The 25,094-nt window shown below is 38.2% G+C and overlaps 1 protein-coding gene and 1 long non-coding RNA gene across 4 annotated transcripts; both read left to right on the forward strand.

Annotated features, from left to right (window-relative positions):
* The first annotated feature begins 9,830 nt into the window (after positions 1-9,830).
* Positions 9,831-11,969, forward strand: LOC133734678 (uncharacterized). The gene is made up of 3 exons (XR_009858513.1): positions 9,831-10,072; positions 11,164-11,206; positions 11,817-11,969. It is a non-coding gene; the product is annotated as an uncharacterized LOC133734678 (long non-coding RNA).
* A 4,025-nt stretch (positions 11,970-15,994) lies between these two features.
* LOC133732583 (DNA repair protein RAD51 homolog 2) lies at positions 15,995-20,131 on the forward strand. Of its 3 annotated transcripts, none has more exons than XM_062160165.1 (12): positions 16,001-16,165; positions 16,243-16,356; positions 16,454-16,588; positions 16,699-16,802; positions 16,907-16,970; positions 17,084-17,139; positions 17,340-17,420; positions 17,983-18,042; positions 18,136-18,227; positions 18,304-18,423; positions 18,898-19,041; positions 19,782-20,131. In XM_062160165.1, the coding sequence occupies exons 1-12, from the start codon at positions 16,082-16,084 to the stop codon at positions 19,835-19,837; spliced, it is 1,110 nt and encodes a 369-aa protein (XP_062016149.1). In that variant the 5' UTR covers positions 16,001-16,081; the 3' UTR covers positions 19,838-20,131. The 3 variants fall into 3 exon arrangements, with proteins under 3 accessions (XP_062016150.1, XP_062016149.1, XP_062016151.1); XM_062160167.1 differs by having other exon boundaries at positions 16,142-16,165; positions 16,440-16,588; XM_062160166.1 differs by lacking the exon at positions 19,782-20,131 and having other exon boundaries at positions 15,995-16,165; positions 18,304-18,500; positions 18,898-19,034.
* Positions 20,132-25,094: the final 4,963 nt, after the last annotated feature.

The following is a 25,094-nucleotide window of genomic DNA, read 5'->3' on the forward strand; positions in this document are numbered from 1 at the left end:
GTTTTAGTGGCTTGGTTGTCGGGATCTTTGTGTTCTTAGGCGCTGTCTTGTTTCTCCAACAACGTCTGCTGCATCGGCAGTTTCACGGTTTGGGATTCTGATTGGGCTGAGCTTTGTTGGTTGTTTGGGCTTTTTTGTTTCCTTTGTACTTGTCTTTGTTTGGGCCTCTATTGTAATCTTTGTTTCTTTTAATGATAGTTTGCTCTTTGGTCAAAAAACAAAAAAAAAAGATAAAGTGAAAGGTTTATGGTTATTTGGATATTTTAATTTATCCTAATTTTAAGGTCATTTATCTCACTTACCTCATTAAGTTTTTTTAATTCTCTCTTACTCATAAAAACTCTAAAAGGTCTTTCCTAATACTCAATTAAGTTTTTTTTTTTGAGACTATTTTACCCTCACCCATTTGTTACATAGAGAGAGAGAGAGAGAGAGAAGCCATAGGAAACTTCGCCGGAGTTCGGTCACCGACCGAGAGATTTCAGCCAACGATTCCTGGAATTCAGTCACGGCCGCCACCCACCGGATTTCTCTAAAAACCTCACCGGAGGTCTCTAAAGAGGTCGTCGGAAAGGTTTATTGCCCCTAAATAGACATTTATTGCCCCCCCAATAAACCTCTATTGTCCCCCAATCGATCTTTAATAGACATCTATTGCCCCCCAATAGCCCTTTATTTCCCCCCAATAAAACCTTTTTTTTTTCTTTCCTTCTGGGCCTTCTTTACCCAAAAAAAAAAATGATTTGGGCACCCATGTCATCTCCCTTCTTCGCCCGTTGTAGATCTGGGACCGAAACCTAAGTTCAAGGTTTCCTCCCCAATGAAAACCAAACTCATGAGCTTCGCAACCGCCCCATTAGCTTGTAACGTCTTCAGAATCAATGGTGGCTGTGGAGGTGGGATCTGGGGCCGGAGATAGAGCTGTTGCAGGTCGGGTCGCTCTCCTCGTCCTCGTCGGATGAGGATACAACCGCGTCCGCCTATACGTTGATGATGTTGCTTGGTGAGGCCAAGGAGACAGCGGAGGCGTCCATGAAGCCATCGACGACGCATCATTTGGTCGTCGTTGTCAGCGCGATGGCCGTTGGGCTGATAGGGCCGAACTTGTACAAGCTCATCGGCGAGCTGCAATGGACTCTGGGCAAGAACTCAACGCCAGGCCGGAGGTGGAGATCGGGAAGTAGATCGATGCCGGTCGGAGGTGGAGATCAGGGAGGGGATCGACGCCGGCCGAAGGTGGAGAGAGAAAGAGAGTTTCAGATCGGAGGAGAGAGATCGATGGCATATGGGGTAGTTTATTAATTTGGCTGAGGGTAAAATTGTTTTTTTACGTTAAATTGGATAGCTGGGAATAAAGATCTGTTGCTGGGGTAAGTGGGATAATTTTGGCTCATTTTGGTGCTTTGGGTCAAGGACCCATATTTTAACCCCATCCCCATAGTAGAAATCTAACTGAATGTGTTAACTATTAAGGATTACAATATAGATTCCTATTACCATGGTAACAACAAAAACTCCAAAAATTTTGTAGATATATGAATTTGAAAATAAAGTATATATACCAATTAGATGTAGTATTCAGACTTAAAAATGAACAGTTTCATCATCTTAATGGCTTTCGTTTTCTTTTGCTCAAAAAATGGTTTTCACATATTGTCTATTTCAGTTAATTTATGTAGTTGTAGCACTTGTTAAAATTCTATATTGCCTCTTGTCTAGAGAAACCCTAAAGTCGGCTCTCCCGCTCTCTCAAAATCGATCTCGTCCGGCGGCGCCCGGATGTTGGTGTTGGCCTCCGGGCCTCGCTGATGTTTTGCGGTTGGCTGCCGGACGGGGTGTTGATGTTATTGCTCGGAAAGTTCTCCAGAAGGCTTTGTGCTCCTAGTCTTGGCATGGTGGTCTTGGTAGTGGTCTCTGGTGCTCAGTCTGTGTGCGCAGTGGTTATGTGCGTGGGATGCCGGATTGTGGCGAAGCAAGATCATGGTGGGATGAGATCGGTGACTGCGGGTCAAGGTGGATTCGATTCGCGGTGGGGCGAGTTCGGGATGCTGCGGGTCGTGGAGGCTTGGGTTGACGTAACTCAGTGCAGCTCGTGGTTTGGGAGGCGCAAGGGCGACGTTGATCAGAGTAACACCGGTCGTGTACGGCGTGGTCGGGCAGCGTAAATCTGGTTTCTGGTATTGTGCTGCTGCTGGGAGAGGGACGGGGGCTGAGCCATGTCAGGCCAGTCTTTGTTGGGCTTTTTGGGGCTATTTTTGGGCTACTAGGGTTTTACATAGTTTTTGCTGTTTAATTCCGTTTAATTCCAATAATTCCCTATTTGTTTAGGGAGCTATGCTTCTAGTTTTTTTTAGTAAGCGTCATCGAGTCTAATTTACTCGGCCTATTTACTATGTAGTAGTTAATAGTTTATAGGCTCTCTTTATGAGCATGGAACCGTCAAATTATTGGACCTAATCTATGTATCACTGTGCTACTACCACAAACTCTTTATCTACCCAGTGATGGTAGAGGGAGGATATGTAATGGTCATTTTTGGCCTGAGATTTATTAATATATCGACATGATATTCTTCAAAAAAAAAAAAAATGTAGTTGTAGCACTTTAAAAGTGCCACAAAACGGATTAACTAGTGGTGTGCTATATAAGGATTACTTGGGGGAATCTCCCACCATAGGCCAAAAGCCAAATCAATTTAGCCTACTAAAAATAAAATATTCCCTCCAAGATACTCGTTTGGCCTATCAACAAAAAACAGTGCTGCCAAAATAGGCCAAATTCTATAAGCTAAAAATGAAACATCATCATCCCCGACGGCTATAATTCGTTGTTTTACTTTATGTTGTTAACTTGTTGTTCATGTTTAGTACTTCACATTCTAGTATTCTTTTTTCCAGCTCGGAATCTCCGAGTATGGTTTTGACGAGGCTATTAATAAAACTAGTCTATTTATTTAAATAAAAACAAGTACATCATAAAAATTAATGATTTCATTTATTTTAAAAATTCTAAACATATCAAGAGATTATATTGAATATCTCAACAAGATCTTTACGATGATATTGTTATTATAAATAACACATTTATATAAGAAAATTGTTTTTGTTTAAGGAAATCGATGTTTGGGAGAGAAATTGTTGTGTCTTTCATTGATAATAGATGCTTTTTAATATAGAGTATTACAAGCATAGAATCAGAGTTGTACATGGAAACATAATCGTATAATGAATAGATATATACGAAGATATCTCCGAGAATATCTCTAAGATTAACCTTATTACAACTCAGACAAGTAACTAAGTGTTTGGGCCAGACACACAATTCAGATATACTTGAACAGTTTTACTTAAATGTAGTAAAGTAATACATAAAGACAAAAAAATAAAAAATAAAATAAACGGGGCCCACTATAGCACCGAAAGGAAGGCAAGATTTTTTTTATATTTTTTATTTTATCAGAGAGGTTAGTGTTGTTAGCAACACACACACCCATGGAGGATATCCCATCAGGGCCGAACTATTCCCTCGAACGCAGGGCCCACCAACAGGCAACAGGCACAAAGGCCCCAGCCACAACTGGCCACTAAGCGTAGGAGTGGGGGCTCGAACCAGGGTGTGGAGTTTCCACACCTGGAGATTCTACCATGCCACCGTAACCTTGGTGGTTAGGAAGGCCAGATTTGGCCTTCAAAATTTTGCCGGGCCAAATTTTTTTCTTAAACTCTATGTAATAGCTCACAGAGGGAGAAGGTTGTAGGTTAAAAATGGGGATTTAGCCTATAGTGGGAGATGCCAAGTGAAAATACAAGGACATAATACGTTTTCTGGAAAATGGGGATTGCAGTATACGGATCAATCCCTACTGGGCAGAAATCAGAGATAACGAACCAAACTCCAAATTTTTGGTTACGCAGTGAAATCTCAAATATGATATTAAAAACACTGCGGGGCTCTTACTCTTGAGAACCCAAAATAAGAACAATTGAATTATGATGAAGGATATGTTCTTTAAAACTTCAAATAGCACTAGCACGGCTACAATGAATAGACAAAACTAATATGCATTTTGTCTTCAATCTCGAACTCCTTCTTCACTTGATTGTTCTTCGATTTTTCCTTTTCTTGCTTCACAGCAACTCTTTAGATCACAAGTAACTCCATACGCATGAGCAACTGACCTATAACACTTAACCAAGGAACAAGTGTTTAGGATTTTTATCACGACACAATATCAAGCAAGACTCTCAATTATTCTTGCGTTCCTCTCTTTGCTGCCTGTGCAGTTTGCATCCTCTATATATGTGTAGAAGCAACGCCAACCCTAATAGACTCCTAATAGGAAAGGATCTTGGTGATTGAATATTGACCAAATAAACCTATAACACTTAACCAAGGAACAAGTGTTTAGGATTTTTATCACAACACAATATCAAGCAAGACTCTCAATTATTCTTGCGTTCCTCTCTTTGCTGCCTGTGCAGTTTGCATCCTCTATATATGTGTAGAAGCAACGCCAACCCTAATAGACTCCTAATAGGAAAGGATCTTGGTGATTGAATATTGACCAAATAAAATATCAAGTCCTAGAAAACTTAGGATTACACTACATCACCTTAAAAGCCACGGGAATACCTTTTCTAAATAAACATTGAAACCAAAAGATAATTTCCCAACATATCAGTTTGTATAGGAATGCCAATATGACAAAAAAAACTTGTACCAACAATCTTCCCCTTTGGCATTCCTATACAAAACAACTTTACCGTATGAAAACTCCCCCTCAACAGGTACTTGAGAACTTTCCCTTGTGAGCACACCTGTCAATCCTGAAACACTTATCACACACACATTGTGAAAATACACAAGATAGAATAATGTTACCACTGATTTAACAAAGCATGTAAATCCAACAGATCACACAACACATTTAACATCAAACAAAGCATGTAAATCCAACAGATCACACAACACATTTAACATCATATTTCTCCCCCTTTTTGAATAGGAATGACAAAGGCAACTTATGTAGCAGAAGCTATGTAAAAAGAGAATCACAAAGAGATGTTGCTTAGTAGACACGAGCCCAAGTCGAATCAATCAGAGGAAGATAGTCCAAGTATTAATACTCCCCCTAAGTGTGATCATGTGATGAGAGATGCAAGAATTAAATGCAAACACACAATGAGTGGGTTGTATCCAAATGCTAAGAACAGATTTAATTCGCATAGCTTTTCCAACAAGAGCAATACCACTTAACCATAAACAAGAGTGCAACAAAATAAGTTCACACGAGTGAATGGATTCCGACAATCACAAGGTAAGATAGAGGGTGATCGAGTATTCTATACCTCTTGTTGTGAATAGTGAACATATCTCAAGATAGGGTGTGTAATATTTGTGGAAACCTGAAAAGCAAGGCTCACATACGAAACACATTTAAGCACATAAACTTTATTCCCCCTTATAACACCGTGTGGGCATGATTTTGAATTTTTCTTTTGGCCTTTCACACAAAGTAACATTTTTGCTCAAGAAGACTACGACCCTTGTAACGAGTATTATGCTAGCAGCTCCCAAGTCAGATGACCTTAGGGTACTAGATGTAACAAGGACATCCCAAAGAGCACATCTACTCGAGTCAATAGTTTCACAATCCACCGGGGTGACCAAACCATTCCCGTTTCTTCCCAATCCTCATATCGTTCGTCACGACCGAGACCTGTTTACTTTGGGAATAGCCTGGCCATGCTCCATTAACCAACTACATTTTTTTTTTATATCAAGGAGCAACCAACAAGAGTGATTTCGTACATGAGCAATGAGAACAAGCCAACCATCAATTAAGACTTACCACCACTTAGAGTATGTGTGCATGTGAGGTTTCAAGATTGTAGAGAATATGTTGTTCAAGCTCACAATTACAGAGTGACGTAAGTACAAGTTCAAAACGTGCTAGGCACCTTATTGCACACAGGTTTAAAGAAAAGAGTATGGCCCTTGTCAATCTAAGTTCAAAATAATCTGTCAGACACTCGGGGATACAAACCACTATTTTTCAATCCTAAATTTCCACAAACTGAACCTAACAATGCAGAAACATAAAGAAAATGCACCTATACTATCATGAAGACATACATCATGAATGCATGCAAAATGGATCAAGCGAAGTGAGAGTATCAATACTTAGAGCATCCACCAACGGTGCTTCTAAGTGATTCAAATTGAGGCTTAGTTTGGGATTGATTTTGGATATTCTTTTGGACCTGCTTCTGCTTTTGGGCTTATGCTATGCTGTTTGGTAAATTGTCTGGAAGTGGCTTTTGGTCCAACTTGCTTCTCCTAGAATCTGAAATTGAGAAGCAACCAAGTACCAGCTTTGGGAAGCTGCTTTTGTGGAAACACGGAGTGAACAGGGATTGATTAAATGAAATTTACTCTTTTTTCCTATTATGTCCTCATCTTTTCTAACACTTTACCTTGACCCAGAAAGCTGTTGCTGCTGCTCATTCTGCTTCTTCAATGTCAAATGGGCACTGAAGCTTTTGAAATGAGTCTTGTATTGGTGCTCTTGATGATCCTTACATTCTCAGCAACATCTTCAGCCACCGATCATATCTACAATGTAGGAGACAATGTCCCCTTGTTCGTCAACAAAATCGGTCCTTTGAACAACCCCAGGTAGGATATCATCTTCCTCCCACATTCCAATTTGTTTATTTCTATCTTCTCTGTAACTTTGTTATTCTATAAGAAAAGGATACCTCTTCTGGGTCCTTCTCGATATTGGTTCTCAAGTAAACAGATCGATTGTTCTTCCTACTTTCCTTCAAATTGGAATTATATAGATGGAGTGCAAACCCATTTTGAATCCTGCTAAAGAACTGCTTTTTAAACTTGTTCTGATAATGTTTCCAGGAAATTGTTTCTGGGTCATTTAGAATATGATGATTCTGTTTGATGACTTTGAAAAATGAGGTTTGATTGACGCTACTGTGAATGTTAGCTATATAAGGAGGGTTTGTAAACTTAATGTGAGGCTTGGGAAAGACAGGATATACATTGTTAGTGAAAGGCTCTTTGTGAATATTTGATGAAACTGATAGTTCTATGACCCGCATTTGAATTCTCACTTTTTAGTAAGAAGCTTGTGTGTGCTTGTTTCATTATTGATTTGCATAAAGATTGACCCCTTTGAATCAAATTTTAAGAAGGGTTCTTTAAAAGGGTCCCCTGGCTTCAAATGCAATCTAGTTGCATTGGTTCTGGTCTGCTTTTATGACTCCAGAATTGCAAGAGTATGGTTTTAAATCCAGATAACATGGTGTATGCGGCATGCTTGGAGCTAAAGATGAATAAACTTAAATAAAGTAATTTCTTTTTCCTTAGTAAGCCCCCGGCCTTTTTCTTTTTTTAATATTGTTTCTACTTGTTATTCTCTTGCAGCGAGACCTATCATTACTATGATTTGCCTTTCTGCCTTCCAGGTTAGCCTTTAGGACCGTAGTGACATTCTTTTTACGCAATAATTATGGAAGAAGCAATTGAAACCTGATATAGTTATTCAATGGAAGTTGGCTGCTAAGCTATCATATGCATACTTAAGATGCCAGTTCAAAACAGTAAGTTTGGTAGTTGAGTAATACCGACTGTATTAAAACTATCAACTTGTATTATCTCAATATTGAATGCTGATCTTAACAAAAACTCGGTGCCAAAAAGTTAAACAACAAATAATCAAGTTTTGTTGTTTTTAACTTTGGTTTTGTTCAGAAGCTATTGCACATTAGCTTCCCAATCAGAATGTTTGATTAGTATTTACTTCTAGGATGATTTTATTTTCAAATATTTGTACGAGTTGTCATGTTTTGCACATCATGACTTGCAGATCCAGTAATTCAAAAGAAAGAATCCATTGGGGAAGTTTTGTGTGGTGTTCGTTTGACCAACAGCTTATATCAGTTGAATTTCCGGCAGAACAAAAATGAGGAGAGACTGTGCCAGAAGAAGCTTAGAGTTTCTGAAGTTCGGAAGTTCAAGGATGCTATCCTTATTTTGTGTAATAGTAAAACATAATATGCATATTGAAGAGTTTAAAGTAAATTTTTTATTCGGTCCAACCAAGGGTACAAGAATAATACATGAGAAATTTTTTTATTTGGTATAGTTACATAATCAAAAAAACAAAATTATGTATTTTAGTAGCATATCTTAGCATGTATGCCCATTTTGGTAATTATACCTAGCCAAAACACTTTTGCCTTGCAACTTACCAAACACCTACAAATTGCTTTTCGTTCTCACAGCACTTTTAAAAACAGTTTACCAAACACCTCAGCTGCTTCTTCTCACAGTAAGTTCGGAAGTACTTCCTCTCACAGCAAGTTCGGAAGTGCTTCCTCTCACAGCACATCAATCCCAAACTAAGCCGAGTTATGTCTACAGGCCTAGTAAACGAATTAGCCAATTTGTGATCAGTAGGAACAAAAGCACGCTCAAGCATATTATCAAGATTATCCGTATGAGTAGAAAAACGATTATTTGAACCTTTTTTAATCCAGATTTGCTTCTGCTTCATTTTTGTTTCCAGATCCACGGGGATTGAAGCCAGCTTTGCAATCCTGGCGATCAGATTCAGACCCTCTTTCAACTCAGCTTGCAACGAGGCAGGTGAGTTAATTCTCAACGTTTTCCTCTGATTTTGAGTAGCCCTGCGAAGTATATTGCACCTAGGACGAATGTGTCCTAATTTTCCACAATAATGACAAGTAGGAACAAAGTTTTCGGAGTTGTGAATATACCTGGGCTGACGCACAGAAGTGTGCATGTCAGAACTTACCGAAAAGCCTTTCTGATGTGATTGAATGGTTTTATGAGGTTCTGGTCTTACATTCAATTCGGTGGCAGACGTGTTGTTACTAGAGCTTTGTGCCTGACTTGAGGAATTCTCACCTCCCACACTTTTTACAAACACCAAGGGTTTGCAGGACTCACCATTATAACCTAATCCTTCTTTATTACCATGAGCTTTGCCAATTCCCATCATCTTAGAGACTTTTTCAGACCCTATAGAGAATTTGCTAAAGTTTTCCTTGACCCTCAATAATTCTTCTTGCAATTTTTCATTTTCAAGGGTTAGGGAATCATTTAAATTAGATTGAGCTTTTATTTCAACCTGCAAAACTTTGATTTTGTTAGTAAGCTCATCATGTTCCTTGTTCCAATCTTGAGACCTGGCATTACCCTGCAAAACTTTGATCTTATCAACAAAGTTAGTACGCTCTTCTTCCCAATCTCTCAAAGAAACTTCAAATTTCTGCTCAATTTTTATCTTTTCCACTCCTAAGGATTCGATTTCTTTTTCAAGTTTATTATTTTTTCGAAGAACAATCCTAGAGGCATTATACAATTTCTTGCATTTTTCATTTGTTTCTTCATCAAGAGTATCATCTTCAAAGTCAGAATCATCAGATAAATTAATATCAATAAAGGAAGTAAGAGTAAGATTTACCTCTTCACCATCAGATTGATAGCCTTCATCACTATCACTCCATATGGATTTTAAAGCCTTGTTCCCATGTGAGTTATACTTCTTTGTGACGACCTAAAATTTTTTAACATTTTCTAAAAAAATAAGTTTAATTTTAATTATTGTGCTAAATTATTTGTTTAAATATTATTATTTAGAGATAATTTTACTTGTTTTCTTTTGGGTTTAAGTAATTAGAGTAGCCCAAAGTTTTTGGCCCAAAACTCAAACCCAAAGTAACTTTACAGCCTATAGAACGATTTCCACGACCAAAACTAGATCAACAACGCCTAAACTCAAAGTTTTGTCCCTTCTCTTCATCGTCTTCCTCACCTCCACATTCTTCTTCATCTGATACACCAGCCACCGCCTTAGGAAAGTACAAAGGACATAGCCGCCGCCATGGGTAAGTAGGAGGTGTCAACAGCCTTGGAAATCAAGTTTCAGATTGGTGATTCCCCAAAGCTATGAAGCTAGAGCTGGAACCCTAGAATCAAGAGCTGGAACTCTAACAATCTGGAGGTGGCGAGTCTAGTACCTATATGGGTAAGATTTCAATTAGAATATCCAATTTTCCTTCTGTTAGACCAATCTTGCTTTCTACGTTTACACCTCTTTTCCAGATACTATAAATAGGTTGAACCATCTATGTTTTCCATACAGTTCCTTGAGTTGCTAGATACATAGACAAACAAGGGAGAGAGAGAGAAAGAGAGTTTTTTTGTATCTTAGAAGTGGAGGAGTAAAAAGTCAGGTGTGATTCTTTTATTTTTGATTTGATAAGTCCTCTGTTGGTTCTGATGGTTAATGCAATTTTTAAATTGGGTTATGTTCATAGGCTATTATAAGACCTGGGGATTCATGATGATAGAAGAAGTTGCAATATAGATGAAGTTCAGTTAGGAATAAAGTTGTTGTTACTGGAACAACTAGAACTAATTTTTTTCTCATCTTCTATTTTGATTTCACTAGTTTTCTGGAAAATAGTTTATATTTTTGGTCTTTGAATTATTCCAAATTAGAATTTGAAATCACTTTGTATCTGGTTTGTTGTTTTCCTTTAGTCATTAGAGTTTTTGGAAGACATAGATTAATAAAATCTTACTTGAGAAGAGTCAAGAACCAAGTAGGAAACATATGCAGTTTTAAAGTTGAATTTAGAAAGCCTTCACTCATCTTTTAAAGCCTTGTTGAAAGTGAGGTTTCTTTTCTTTGACACTTTAGAATGTCTATTTTCAGTACTGAAAGTTTTACACAAATGGGAGTTTTAGAAAGTACATTAAAACTGAAGAGGTTAGCACACAGTAGCAGTTTCTGCAGAAAAACGTGGGACTGTAGCTGAAATTTAAAAATTCATAACTAATTCTAGGAAAAAAATTTTCAGGTAATTCAAATTCCGAGAGTTTCTTTAGGATGTCAGCTACAAATCGTTAGAAGACCATGAAAGCAGATTTTAAACAGATTTGTACAGTTTTTAACATTAAGGTGACTGGGTCCGAAAACTGCAATATTTCAGTTTGTCAAGTAAAAACCTGTTTTGGTCAAAATAACTCACTGCTAAGATTTTCATAGTATGTTAGCTGAGTTTTGCTTTAATTCTTTGTGTGTGGAACTAATGAATTCTATTCTTGCAATAGGAACTTGTTTTCATCCGGATACTTAACGTGAAAATCAATCGAGGTACGGGAAAAACTTGGGGAGCCTCTATGTTTGCATTGGATGGTTGCTTACATGATTGTATTGGATGGTTGTGTACATGATTATATGCATTTATGTCCTCTGTTTCTGTTTGTTTGGTATGGCTGAATAGTGAATACACTGACATATTCAAAGTATTTGTGCATTAATAAGACATGAAGTATAAGGGTGGTGATGGTAATGTGAATATGCTATTGGAATGAGTATGTTGGTTTATCTTTTGCGTAGTTGAGTCTATAACCTCAGCAGGTACCAGATCCCAGGTATGCCCACTTGTGAATGTGCACTTAGTATAGGATATTGAAAGAGTAATTCGGGACTGGCGAAAGGGGAATAGACAAGATGACTAGTAAAAGAGGGTTAGGGGGATTGATTTTGGGTGGGGGTTAGTTCACATTGTTGAATACTCTTAGTCACCATCGTGGTAAAATACATGGTATGGGACATGTAGGCTCGGTTTATTTTGCAATGTAGATTATCGGGAATAGATAGTAGTTGCATCCATTCATTATTGCTATTCTAACTATGATTTTCAAAGAGGTTTATTTCTCCTACTGGGCAATGTTTGCTCACCCCTTTTTATCTTTTGCAGGTGACGAATAAATAAGTTTGAAGTTATTTTAATGCAAGGGTGTTTTTAATAATGTAATATACATGTGTGTTATTGTTAATCATGCTTGGGTTCCTAGATAAGAACTTAGAATATAGTTGACCTTTTGTTGTAAATGTTGGTGTAAACCCCTCTTGTAATAAAGGTTCTGTTTCAATTTCGGAAACTTGTCTAGTATCGTTCTTTTCCAATTATTCATATTTCGATCTCGGAAATTTATTTCCATGATTGGAGTATGAGTTGCATCTCAAAAAGAAAAAAAAAAAAATTGGGATGTGACATTCTTGTTGCCGCAATTGGCAGCAAGATGTCCAATTCCACCACACTCAAAGCATTTAGGTTTGTTAGGAATTTTTTTTTTGAAGAGTTTCCAAAGGAGTTTTTGTTTTTCAGAAAATTTTTGAACTCTTTTGTCAACAACGATAAATCCACATAATCATCATCTTTCTTTTTAACAGAAGAGAAAGCAATATTTGTTACCTTTTTCTCGGGCTTGATCCTCATCTCAAAGGTTTTGAGATTACCTATCAGTTCGTCAAGAGAATAGGTGTCTAGGTCTTGAGTCTCCTCTATGGCAATTTGCTTGGCTTGAAATTTTGAAGGAAGAGCCCTGAGAAATTTCTTGACTATTCGGTGCTCCTCAAATGGATCATCAAGGCTACGGCATTGGTTTGTCACATTGAGAAGTCGAGCGTGAAAATCATCAATTGATTCATCTTCCCCCATGGTCATGTTCTCAAATTCCAATACGAGTTTTTGAAGCTTCTGACCTCTAACCTTCTTGTTTCCCTCATAAGTAACCTGAAGTAGATCCCAAGCTTGTTTGGCTGTGTCACAGTGGCTAATTCTCATCCTCTCCTTCTTGGACAAGGTTGTGAATAGTGAATTCCTTGCCTTAAAGTCACAAATTCTATCACAAACTTCCTCTTCTGTCCATTCCTTCCTAGGTTTGAGAACCCTTGCAGAGGACCCTTCTACTTTCTTTGATTCTTCTGCCTTGGTTGGGTGTTCCCATCAATTCTCAACTATATTCCACATGTTTTCATCTTGAGAGTAGAGAAAAGTCCTCATCATGATCTTCCATTGTGAGTAATCTTCACCATCAAACAAAGGAGGGCAATTTATCGAACTGGAGGCTCTGTTATATTCACGTTCCATCCTTGACCACGGATCAACTAAAAAGCTTTAGAACCTGCTCTGATACCAAGTGAAAATACAAGGACAGAATACATTTTCTAGAAAATGGGGATTGTAGTATACGGATCAATCCCTACTGGGCAGAAATCAGAGATAACGAACCAAACTCCAGATTTTTGGTTACGCAGTGAAAATCTCAAATATGAGATTAAAAACACTGCGGGGCTCTTACTCTTGAGAACCCACAATAAGAACAATTGAATTATGATGAAGGATACGTTCTTTACAACTTCAAATACCACTAACGCAGCTACAATCATGAATAGACAAAACTAATATGCATTTTGTCTTCAATCTCGAACTCCTTCTTCACTTGATTGTTCTTTGATTTTTCCTTTTCTTGCTTCACAGCAACTCTTTAGATCACAAGTAACTCCATACGCATGAGCAACTGACCTATAACACTTAACCAAGGAACAAGTGTTTAGGATTTTTATCACGACACAATATCAAGCAAGACTCTCAATTATTCTTGCGTTCCTCTCTTTGCTGCATGTGCAGTTTGCATCCTCTATATATGTGTAGAAGCAACGCCAACCCTAATAGACTCCTAATAGGAAAGGATCTTGCTGGTGATTGAATATTGACCAAATAAAATATCAAGTCCTAGAAAACTTAGGATTACACTACATCACCTTAAAAACCACGGGAATACCTTTTCTAAATAAACATTGAAACCAAAAGATAATTTCCCAACATATCAGTTTGTATAGGAATGCCAATATGACAAAAAAAACTTGTACCAACACCAAGTCTCTAACTGGTTTGGGATGCGTTTGGTGTGAGTGAATACTTAAACAAATGGGACAATGTAACGCCCGTTTTTCAATTTCTCTTCCTTAACTTGCGTTATCAAGAGTTCTCCATCCAGGATTATTGCTTCAACCTGTATTCTTCCTGCAAAGCTCGCGCATACTTCTTCCTCTTACTTCCTCCTACTTCGTCGAAAGTCATCAGAGAGAAAATGGTGAACAAGCTCATCAATTAGATGGGCCTTCCCAAATCTATCGCCAATGTCTTCGCAGCGCGTAACATCACCACCGCCAAAGTAATTTTTGATTAAAATATTTCAATAATTTCTAAATTCTCAATGATATTATGTTTTTGCGAAATTCCCAATTGATTTTTCAGGAAACTTTGTCTATAACCGAATTCGAATTAAGGGAAGTGCTACTACTGTGCTAGATGTGAGTATGCAAGTTCTTCAAGTACGTGTATGATGAGTCTTGCATGCATGTAATGATGTGTTATCACATGTTTGTTGCAAGGGCTAGTTTAACAAGATGGACTTTAGATTTTTTCTTTTGGTCAAAAATCATTTCTGGTTATTTGATAAAATCGTCACATCATCTTTATGAATTTTGAAAACTACTTATTATCATGGATAGCTTTGCACATACCACTAACGTGAAGAAACAATGAAACAAACTTCTGTTTTTATCATTTAAAGGTCTGGTAAAAGATGAATTTCATTATTTTTTTCTCATTGTCATGATAGTTATCAGCTCTAATAGTTTTGTGGTAAAATCGAAGATCATCGCTCCACTAAACATGCTTCCATTTTAAATTCATAAACATAAACAACTTTCTGTGAGATATCGGAACAAACTAACTCCAGTTACACATATCATTTTATTTTTATCTCAAATTTTTACTAAAACCTTAGGTAAATTTGTTATTGAGCAACGGAGTAAACTGTCCGTTGCGAGTGAAAGAACTGGCATCAGTCGGGTCTGCATTCGTTTTTAAGGTGCTTTCCTTTGCTTGTTTCAATCCATACCCTGAGTGGACTAACTAGATGTTAAGAAACGCCCTGGGCATGTAAACCTCCGGTGGATTGGTCAAATCCTAATAATATTTTTCCTAATTATATTCTTCCATTGTGGTATTATCATAGATAACCATGATAATATATTCTATCCCTATTAATATCACTAGGATTCATACCGGTTCTTATATTAATCATAACAATTAGCACTATCTTCAACACATTTTCCACCTCATACCAACCTCCCGAGTTTAGATGAACTATAAATCTCAATTTCGATGGCTCCGTGGTGTAAAATGAATTAGCTAATTTGGGATGTGAATTAGAGATCAACTTGATCCCATAGTTGCAAGTGCCAAGAATGTAGGTAGGGCTTCAATTCCTGTTTTAGAAGTTTTAGTTGTACGACATTTTCTCCTCCTTAATCCTTTTAACAAAGGATTCATTTGATTCTAAAAAACAATGGATTCATTTGTATTGCTTTGGAAGTGATTCCAAACTTGTGTTTCATTTAAAACATTAAACTCTTTGACTAAGAAATATTGAATTTGTATAAATAAAAAAATAAAAAAAGTTCTTAGCTAGTCATGATAAAAGATATAAAAGTAATTTCTTTTTTGGACAAAATATTTATAAGTTAGTGCTTAAATCATGCTGAGAGTATTATAGAAAGGAAAACAAAACAAAAATAAGAAAATGATCAAATTGCAATTGGCAGATGACCACTTTGGCCTTCAAAATCTCAAACAGTATAATATTATCTCTCTCTTTTTGGCTACATGGAGGGATAAAAGCCTGAAAAATTAATTAAGCAAGCACAAGTCTTAGTCTCAATAGACTCTCTATATCTTTTTTGAGTCTTTCCTCGATACAATCAGGCAGTTCTTGAAAAAAGTGTTGTCCCAAATGCAAAGTATACCCAAAATGAGCCAAGCCATCTGCAGACACGTTACATTCCCGGTAAATATGTATTATCGTACAATTCCAATTCCTCAACCAAAGAGCTTTACAATCTGCAATGAGGCCATAGAGGGGATACGTATCATCTCACTCCCCTTTAATCAAATTAACCACAAGAGAAAAATCAGACTCAACCATCAATAATAAGCTTCTATAGGTAAATTTGAAGATTTGCCAGAAGCCCAAAAGAGGCAGTGGGCCTGCATTTGGGTCCGAATATTGGACCCGGCCGGCAATAAACAAAACCGTGACGTTTTATCATTTTTGGCGCTTTAGGGTTTCTCATTTGGCGGGAAGAAAGCTTCGGAGCTTGAGAGAGAAAATGGCGAACAAGCTCATCAACCAGATGGGCCTTCCCAAATCTATCGCCAACGTCTTCGCAGCTCGTAACATCACCACCGCCAAGGTACCATTTGATTCAATAAATTTCTAAATTCTCAATCTTTTTTTCGTTTTCGTGAAATTCCCGATTGAAATTCTCAGGAAGCTTTGTCTCTGACCGAATTCGAATTAATGGAAGTGCTAGATGTGAGTATGGCACAAGTCACGTCTGCGATAGCTCGCATCAGTGAAATTGCATGTCCACCCTACCAAACTGTGAGCGATCAAAACCCTAATTTTGAAGTTTTAGGTTGGTTTTTTTTACTTGTTGGTCGTGATCTGAGATGCTCTGGCTTTAGCTGTGTTTGATTAGGTGCTCTCTCTAATGGAGCACATGGGTGGTCACCTTTCGACGCAGCTCAAAGGGCTAGACCAGGCCTTATGCGGTGGTATCCCATTTGGGGTTTTGACTGAGCTGGTTGGGCCTGCTGGGATTGGCAAAACACAGGTACATTTCGTTCGCCAATCTGATCGTGATTAATTTATTATGTCGAAATTAAGCGTATACATTTGTAATGCATCTTTTGGTATCCGGCTGAATGAAGATTTCGATTGCAGTTTTGCCTGAAGCTTGCATTGTTGGCTTCATTGCCGGCATCTTGTGGAGGTTTAGATGGTCATGTAATATATATCGATGTAGAATCCAAGTTTAGTTCAACAAGGTAATTTAAGGGAATATTGATGTGTCAAATGCTTTGTGGCAATGTTTTCCCTGCTATCTTGTCAAAGAAATGGGCATTTTTAATTTCTTGTTTTTTATACTTAGGCTGATAGAAATTGGAGCAAAGAGCTTCCCAGAAATATTTCACACAAAAGGACTGGCGCAAGAGGTGTGCTGATTGGAATTAGTTACTTGTCTTTTAATGGATTATTCGTGCTTGGTTAATGAACTATATTCTCTAATCATCAGAAGTTAAAAAGATCCCTTCTATTCGCATTTCAGATGGCTGGTAGGATCCTTGTTTTGCGGCCGACATCACTTTCTGAATTCACTGAGAGGTATTGTTTTCATGTGACGATTTAATTCTCCTAGCCTAGTAAGTATTTTAGTCCTGATCTGGAGGTGACTGGGAGGTCCATGAGCATTTTAAAAAGTGCTATGGGCTTTTTAGGTAGAGCTAGATGGTTAAACATGACTTGTTCAGATAATGCCAACATATTCAGATGAGGCTTAAATCAGTTGATCTAATGTTTACCAGTTTGCAACAAATCAAGATTTCACTCCTTCAAAACCAAGTGAAGTTGCTAATCATTGATAGCATGGCCGCTCTCGTTTCAGGGTAAGTTCAGATATTTCAGGAATGCTTGCAACCTGCTTTGGATATACATTATGATCAAGTTGTGGGTCCTTGATATAATCAAGCACTTTGATAGTTTGATATGATTGCCATCTATGACCTTGTGTTAGAATAAGAAATATTACTTCTGATACTAAACCTTGTATGTCTTGAAAGGGTAATACCAGGACCATATCTAATTTAAATTAGCCTTCAAAATTCCCTTTCCTGGTGACCTTTATATAAAATGATCCAAGAACCCTTCTATTTTCAATATTTTGACACCATCGTCAAGTATGGGGCACAGGATTAGACTGGTGTATCATTTTATATCTCTGTTTGTCTGTCAAAATAAATGGTTTGTGAAAATCCTACATTTATTGTTCTCTATACGTATACTATTGTTCTCTATACGTATACTACTTTGATTCAGACATCTTTATCATTTTTTGCCATTTATCATTTACCTTTATGTAGCATGTCTTCCAATAGAATGCTCACAGTCATACTTCATGCATCATCCGGTTGGCTTCTGATTGCTACTAAATGCTAACATTTTCCCCAGGGAACATGTGCAAGGAGCTACTCGGCAACATTTATTGGGTTGGCATATCTCCTTTATTAAGTGAGAATCATAGATAAGTGGAACTTCTTTGGTGTTGGTGAATGTGTCTTTGTGCTCATGATAAAGCTCATTTTACTTGCTTATTGTATCTAGATCACTTGCTGAATTTTCACGAATCCCTGTTGTTGTTACAAACCAAGTGAGATCTCAAAGTCGTGATGAAATCTGCCAGTATTCCTTTCAAGGTATGGAATAATGGAAGTGCGGATTTGTTGTGACTTCCGGCATGTGTCTGAATGCAATACATTTTATTTTTGGCAGCGCATAGCAGGCAAAAGACTATAGAGGATTATAAAGGACATGATTCTCATCTTGTTCCTGCTTTGGGGATTCATTGGGCTCATGCTGTCACCATACGCCTTGTGCTTGATGCTAAATCTGGTTTGTTCAGAGGAATTTTGACTTGCAAATGATTACGCTGTCATGAAGCAAACTCTTGCTCCTTTGGTTATTTATCAGTATGCTTTTCTCTTTTTTTGTGGGCTTTTTGGTTTAGAAAGTTTGAAAATATATTGTAATCTTTATCAGTAAGTGTGAGTGTGTGGGCCTTGCCTCATTGTTCCTTCTCAATGCTTTGACACAAAGCACAATCTATCAGAAGAGTATAACTAACAAATCCTTATTTTCTTCATTTGGATTTTTCGTAGTAGCAATATCCTTGTGGGTGTTTTTTTAGCCAGGATTCTTCAATTAAATGGAATCAGTTGTTCATAAGAGTTGATGGTGCTATAGATAGAGAAAACATGCTTAAGAAACATCCTAGTTGTATATACTGACCTTTTAATGATGATGACACTTGAAAACCAGAACCATGTCCCCTTATTGCTGATTCCACACTTTTGTTTTCTCTTGCAGGGAAGAGGTTCATCAAGCTGGCAAAGTCTCCAGTATCACCTCCTCTAGCCTTCCCATTCAACATAACATCATCTGGAATTTCATTGCTAACTGATGATGGAATAGAGCTCACCGGACCAGAGATAAACACAATTCATTGTCAAGGTTTGTCGCTGAGAATTCTTGTTGGGTGATTATGGAAAACCATATCTAGTCAAACTTAATCAATACCATATCTAGTCAAACTTAATCAATAGTTTGGAGAACCTAAGTTTTGGTAATATCTATCGTTTTTAAAATTCTTGCTCATCCAATATCCCATTGGATTGAAGAAATAGTAGTAATTCAGTTGCCTATAACATTGAATTGCTATCCTAGGCAACTTAATTGTGGGACATTGACGCTCAAGCATATTCAAGGGTTTGCACAGTCCCTATCTGCTAAGGACCTTAAAATATGCGGATTTCCTTAAATAGACTCACTTTTTGATCGCATATCAACATCTCAATCATTCAATTTTTAGGTCTTAATGTATAGATCACTTCTGCAAATTTTCAGTCAAATTGATGATCGTTAAGGTATCGTACTAGATTAAATCAATGAACGAACCGAATCTATCCAAGCTGAACCGTTTGTGTTCATAATCTGAACCGTTTGTGTTCATAATTGTAAATCTTAGTTTTGAATGCCTTAATGATTATCAATTTTGCTGAAAATTTGCAGAGATGATCTACTCATATATATCTAAAAACTGAACAGTTAAGATATGAATATGTGATTGAAAAGTAGGTCTATCAAGGAAATCTGCATATTTTAATATGTGGAGGTCCTTAGCAGAGAAGGACTGGGGGTTTGCATTGTTTCTTTAGTAAGTTAATGTCTCCTGTTATAATGCCAATCTACAGGTCACAGTGACATAATTCATTTTGATGGGGAAAGATTGCAATATAGAGCTGCATAAATTTGTGGGCCTGTTGCAAGAAATTGAATGATCATTCCATCTGTGATTGTCAGCCTCGGAAGCTAACACTGATAGTGAAAGATAAGCTAAGGTTCCAAGATTTAAAACTTGCCAAAGGCCATTTTTGTCTTTGACAAGTTTAGAGTGTGTATAGATCAATGATACTTTTAGTTCTACAAGTTTGCAGTTCCATTCTATACTCGTGTGTATCAATGTCATTGAAGGTCACAGTGACAAAATCAAGGATCTATGCTTTGACCGACGGTAAAATAATATGAATAAAATCATACCATCTCTGTGAATTTTGAAAACCTACACACGTACCACTAACATGTGAACAACAATGAAAAAAACTTTGGTGAACAAGTGAACAACAATGAAAACAATGTGGGTTTGTCATTTAAAGGAAAGGGAAATGATGAATTGTATCATTGTTTTTCGTTTCTTGATACTTATCACCTCTAATACTTTTGTGGTGAAACACGAACATACATTATTACATCGTTGGACACTCAAAAAAACTCTCTCTAGAAACTCTCTCTAGAAACCCTAGCCGCCGACACTGTGCTAGCGCCTGTCCGGCTACGCCCCTGCAATGGCGACGGCCTCTGGCCTAGCCAACGCACGTTGGGTGCGGCCGGACGGGTAATTAAGGCTATGCTTCAGGCTTGGAGGAGGAGATCCGGGGATGTCCTACCCTCTCTTTCTCGGTGGATGGCGTAGTCGAGCTGTGGTTGCAGATTGGATCGGAGTGGACTCGGGGCTCTGCTGGGGAGTAGCGGCTTCAGGTGACGGTCGGAATTCGGAGGGCCACTTCGACTGATTGGATCAGATGTTGGCTCGACTGGTTGTCGATGGTGATCGGGTTGCCGACTTGGTTATGGCGCAGAGTTCAGGGTGCGGCCTGGTGTGGGATTGGGATGATGATTGGTGGTGTTTCTCGCTGGTGGTCCGGCGGTGACGACGTCTTTCTGTCCGACATCAGTGGTGGAGACGGGGGGAGGCGCAGCGAGGCTGGTCTAGGGCCAGGAAGGGTTGGGGACGGCCATCTTCTGGTTTTGCTTTCTCTGGGCTTTGGCAGTGGCTGTGGGCCTATTATGGGCTGAAGTTTGGGTTGTGGTCGGTGGGCCCTGCCTTTTATCTAGTTTTCTTTAGTCTTTGTTGGTGTCAATAATTCCCTATTTTCAGGGACAGTCTAGGCACTTATGTGCACCTAGTTTTAGCTATTGATTTTGGTCTTGTCAACTTAATTCTCAGTGTCTCTAGTTGTACACCAATTGAGGTCTCTAGGCGACTAGATTACTGGGTAATAGTTAGGTTGGGAGGGCCGGATCCTTCTAGCGCCTCCGGCGTAGTACCAAAGGGGGCTCCCATTATGTTCTACGTATCTAATTGTACAATGAGTAGGTTATTTCTATGTACCACTGTGGGTACTACCACCATCTTCTTGTCTGTCTAAATGGCAGCGGAATGGTATGTAACAGCCTATTCTGGCTTATGAATATATTTCTTGCTCGCGGGCACTTCAAAAAAAATACTTTTGTGGTGAAACCGGGACCAACACTCATTTGTCATTTTATATTCGTACAAATGACATGGTGTTTAAGTGAGATGTTGAAAGAAACTAGAAAATTCAAATAAAAAGTAATAGAAAATGTATTACTCAAATTCTATTGTGCAATTACTTGAGTTTACCCATTAATCTGAAACTTGATATAAATTCATATTATGTTTTAAGTTAGAATGGTCAAATAAGAGATGAGAATGAAATAAGTTTTGGACTTACTATAGGTAGCAGAGGCCAAAAGTAAATGCGGAGGTTTGTAGCTACAGAATTGCACAATATTACAATAACTTTAGTTTCATTTAGAGAATTGTTAGTGCTAAGTTGCAAATATGGTATTCACCTAAAAGGAAAAACTCTATGATGACCATATGAACAATTTGTATTGACATAAATTGTCACTGCATCTAACCAGTCGATGAGCTTGAATTTGATTCTTAGAGCATTTTTAGCAGACTCTACTTTGGCTCCCTTAGCTATTTTAGAGAGCATGTTTAGCTTTTTTATCTATTTTAGCAGCTGCACCAGACTCCTCAGTGGCTCTCCATTATAACTTTTATCTATCTCGCTTCTAAATATAAGGGAAAATTTCGCAAACAGTACACCAAGTAAAGACCACTAATAATTCTTATACATAAAGTTTCAAACCAATCATTTCGGTACACGAAATCTGAAACTCGACCCACTATCAGTACACGACGTCACTGACGCCGTTAATTTGACACCAAAATATCTATTATGCCCTCAATTCTTTTCTTTTCTTTTAGTCCATAATTTTTTTTTTCTGTTCTTTTTTTTTTTCCTTCGTTTTTATCTCTTTCTTCTTCCTTCTTCCGGCTCCACGATGTGAACTTTGCCCATCACTCCGAGCTCACCCACGATGTCAAGCCGACAACCATACACACAGATGGATCTCTTTTAATTGCGCATAGAATCCCCGAAATCAACCCCATTTTCTGCAGATTCCGATCACAACCTCCCTGAAACCAATCAATCCCCACAAAATCCAAAAAGCAAATTCAAGACGAATTGAAGAAAACTAAACCCTAAAGATCGGATTTTGAAACTGAACAGGTTAGGGGAAATCAAAAATTGAGAGAAAGATGAAGTAGATACCTGGTTGGAGATGTCGGAGAGCACCTCTGTTTTGAGGAATTGAGCCACGCTCTCATCCTCGTCCTCTGATATCATCATGCCGGTGGCCAGAGATTGAAAAACCTGTAAAGCTCTTCAAAGCTGAGGCCACTAGCATGCTCCAAAACCTTCCACGTCTTGTCGGCGTATTTCGGAGCCACCACCACTCTGGAAATTCATCTTCTTCTGGTTACTCATCGATTCTCCAATTTAATTCCTCCGATTCGAAAAATCTCACAAAACCTAGGTGTCAATCTTGACCTGAAATCCAAGGCCTTCTCCCCCAACTTGTCGTTAGTCAATGACCCAGTGGAGGAATCACCATATAGGGTAGACTCTCCAAGTAGATTGAGGTGTAGTAACCATGGGTCAAGTGACCGCCGGAGGGGAGCCCATGATGCGGTCGTGGGGCTGGAACACGGCGGTGTAGTAGCGGTTGCCGGGCATGCCTTCAGATCGACAGAGAGGATGACGACCTCTTTGGATTATTGTCATTGATGGCCTTGGGGGCTGGTACCGGAGATGGTGAGGGAGAACAGCCTCTGCCATGAGGATGTCAAGCCGATTGTGAGGATCTCCCGCCTCTTGAGCACCGGAACCGACTGGGGCATCAGGTCGAGCAGGTCCCGGGCGTTCTCGCTGTAGGCAATGACCCCGAAGGTGGACTCTTCCACCGCAATCATGCACCAGAACGGCTGGATATGGCCGCCCCTCTGGATTTTGGACAGGTACGCCATGATTTGCTGCAATTGTCACCTAACCACCGCAATTGTCACCAAAGAAGAGAGAGAGAGGGAGGGATCTGAGGAAGGAGGAATCGAATAGATGAAGAAAAATCAGAAAGAATGAAAGGAAAACTGAAGAACAGAGGTGGGTTTCGAAGTGGGTGAGCTCGGAGTGATGGGCAAAGTTCACATCGTGGAGCCGGAAGAAGGAAGAAGAAAGAGATAAAAACGAAGGAAGAAAAAAAAGAACAGAAAAAAAAATTATTAAAAAAAAAAAAGAATTGAGGGCATAATAGACATTTTGGTGTCAAATTAACGGCGTCATTGACGTCGTGTACTGATAGTGGGTCGAGTTTCAGATTTTGTGTACCGAAATGATTGGTTTGAAACTTTATGTATAAGAATTATTAGTGGCCTTTACTTGGTGTACTGTTTGTGAAATTTTCCCTAAATATAAACAACGGGATCAGGCTCTCTATAATTTAAAATTTTTGTGGCACGTTTACTTACTTGGAATGGAAATAATTATGAATCGAAGACAACTGGAATGGGAGAAGAAAGGAATCGGTATTGATTCCGGAGGAGTTGATTCCTAAACTCATCTCCCCCCTTCGTAATCAAATTCCTGAGTATTCAGGAATCTATTCCTTACAAGGAGGTGGGACCTACACCAATTCCGATTCCTTCATGTGTTAGTAAACGTAGGAATACTTTTACCCGGAATCATTCCAATTCCTTTATATGTTAGTAAATGCAGGAATAAATTTATCTCGTAATCATTCCCTCCCATTCCAAGTAAGTAAACATGCTTTTGAGTTATTTTATGTAATTTATAAATGGGAGCTTCTATTCATACCTCCAAAATTGGCATTTGGACCTCTTTCTTTTTTCAAGTGATAGTTGACTTTGTCAACTCATGTCAAATTACCAATAAAGACACAAAAGAGAAAAAACAAAAATTAAAAAAAGTCTTTTCCCTTTTAGAGGTATGAAATCAACAAATATTCATCCTCATGCCATTTTTTCCCTTTTGTTTTTGTTATGATCTTCATCCTTACCAAGCAGCAGAGAAATCAACAGACCAGTTCCTTACTTTGCAGTTCCTTGAGTCAATTTCGGATATGCAATATTCTCTAACCAAAACACCAACAGACCACTTTCGCTTAAAATCATACTCATCAATTGGAGCGTACTGTTTGAGCTAATATATGAAACGAGGGAATCTTAGGAAGTTGAAAAAATGAACTGCTCTTAGCCTCTAAAGATGCGTATGCCTACAAAATACAATAATAAGCATGGGGGGAGAGCTATCAATTGAAAGATTTTTTTTTTTTTTTTCCAGCTTATTAGTTATATCAAGAGTAAAATAATATTGTGAAACGTTCAAAAATTGATGGAGGTCTAACTACCGATTTTGGAGGTATATGAATAGAACACTCTAAAAAAAAGTTTTTATTGATATTATTGGATGATGGGTATTATGGGAAAATTAGGGAGGTGTAGATAGCATATTGGTTATTTGTAAAAGTAAGTTGGAGGTTTAAATACCAATTTTAGAGGTATGAATAGAAGCTCCCTTCATTCAAAACGGAGAGAAACAAAGAATGATTGTACAAAACCGAGACTAGTCATATACGCAATTACGCATCCCCAGCAATAGTCATATAAGTTGTGCTAGGTCAACTTCTATCATAATGTAAGACAGAGACTAGTAATCAATGAAGAAAGAACCATTTTCCAAATTTTGCCAATCAAGTCAACCAATTTCCAGAGACTTGCTTTGGAATGGACTGAAGCAATTCCGTTGCTGTTTCCACGATTATACATACGTAGC

Source organism: Rosa rugosa, chromosome 2 (assembly GCF_958449725.1).
Source record: "Rosa rugosa chromosome 2, drRosRugo1.1, whole genome shotgun sequence".
NCBI classification, from domain to species: domain Eukaryota; kingdom Viridiplantae; phylum Streptophyta; class Magnoliopsida; order Rosales; family Rosaceae; genus Rosa; species Rosa rugosa.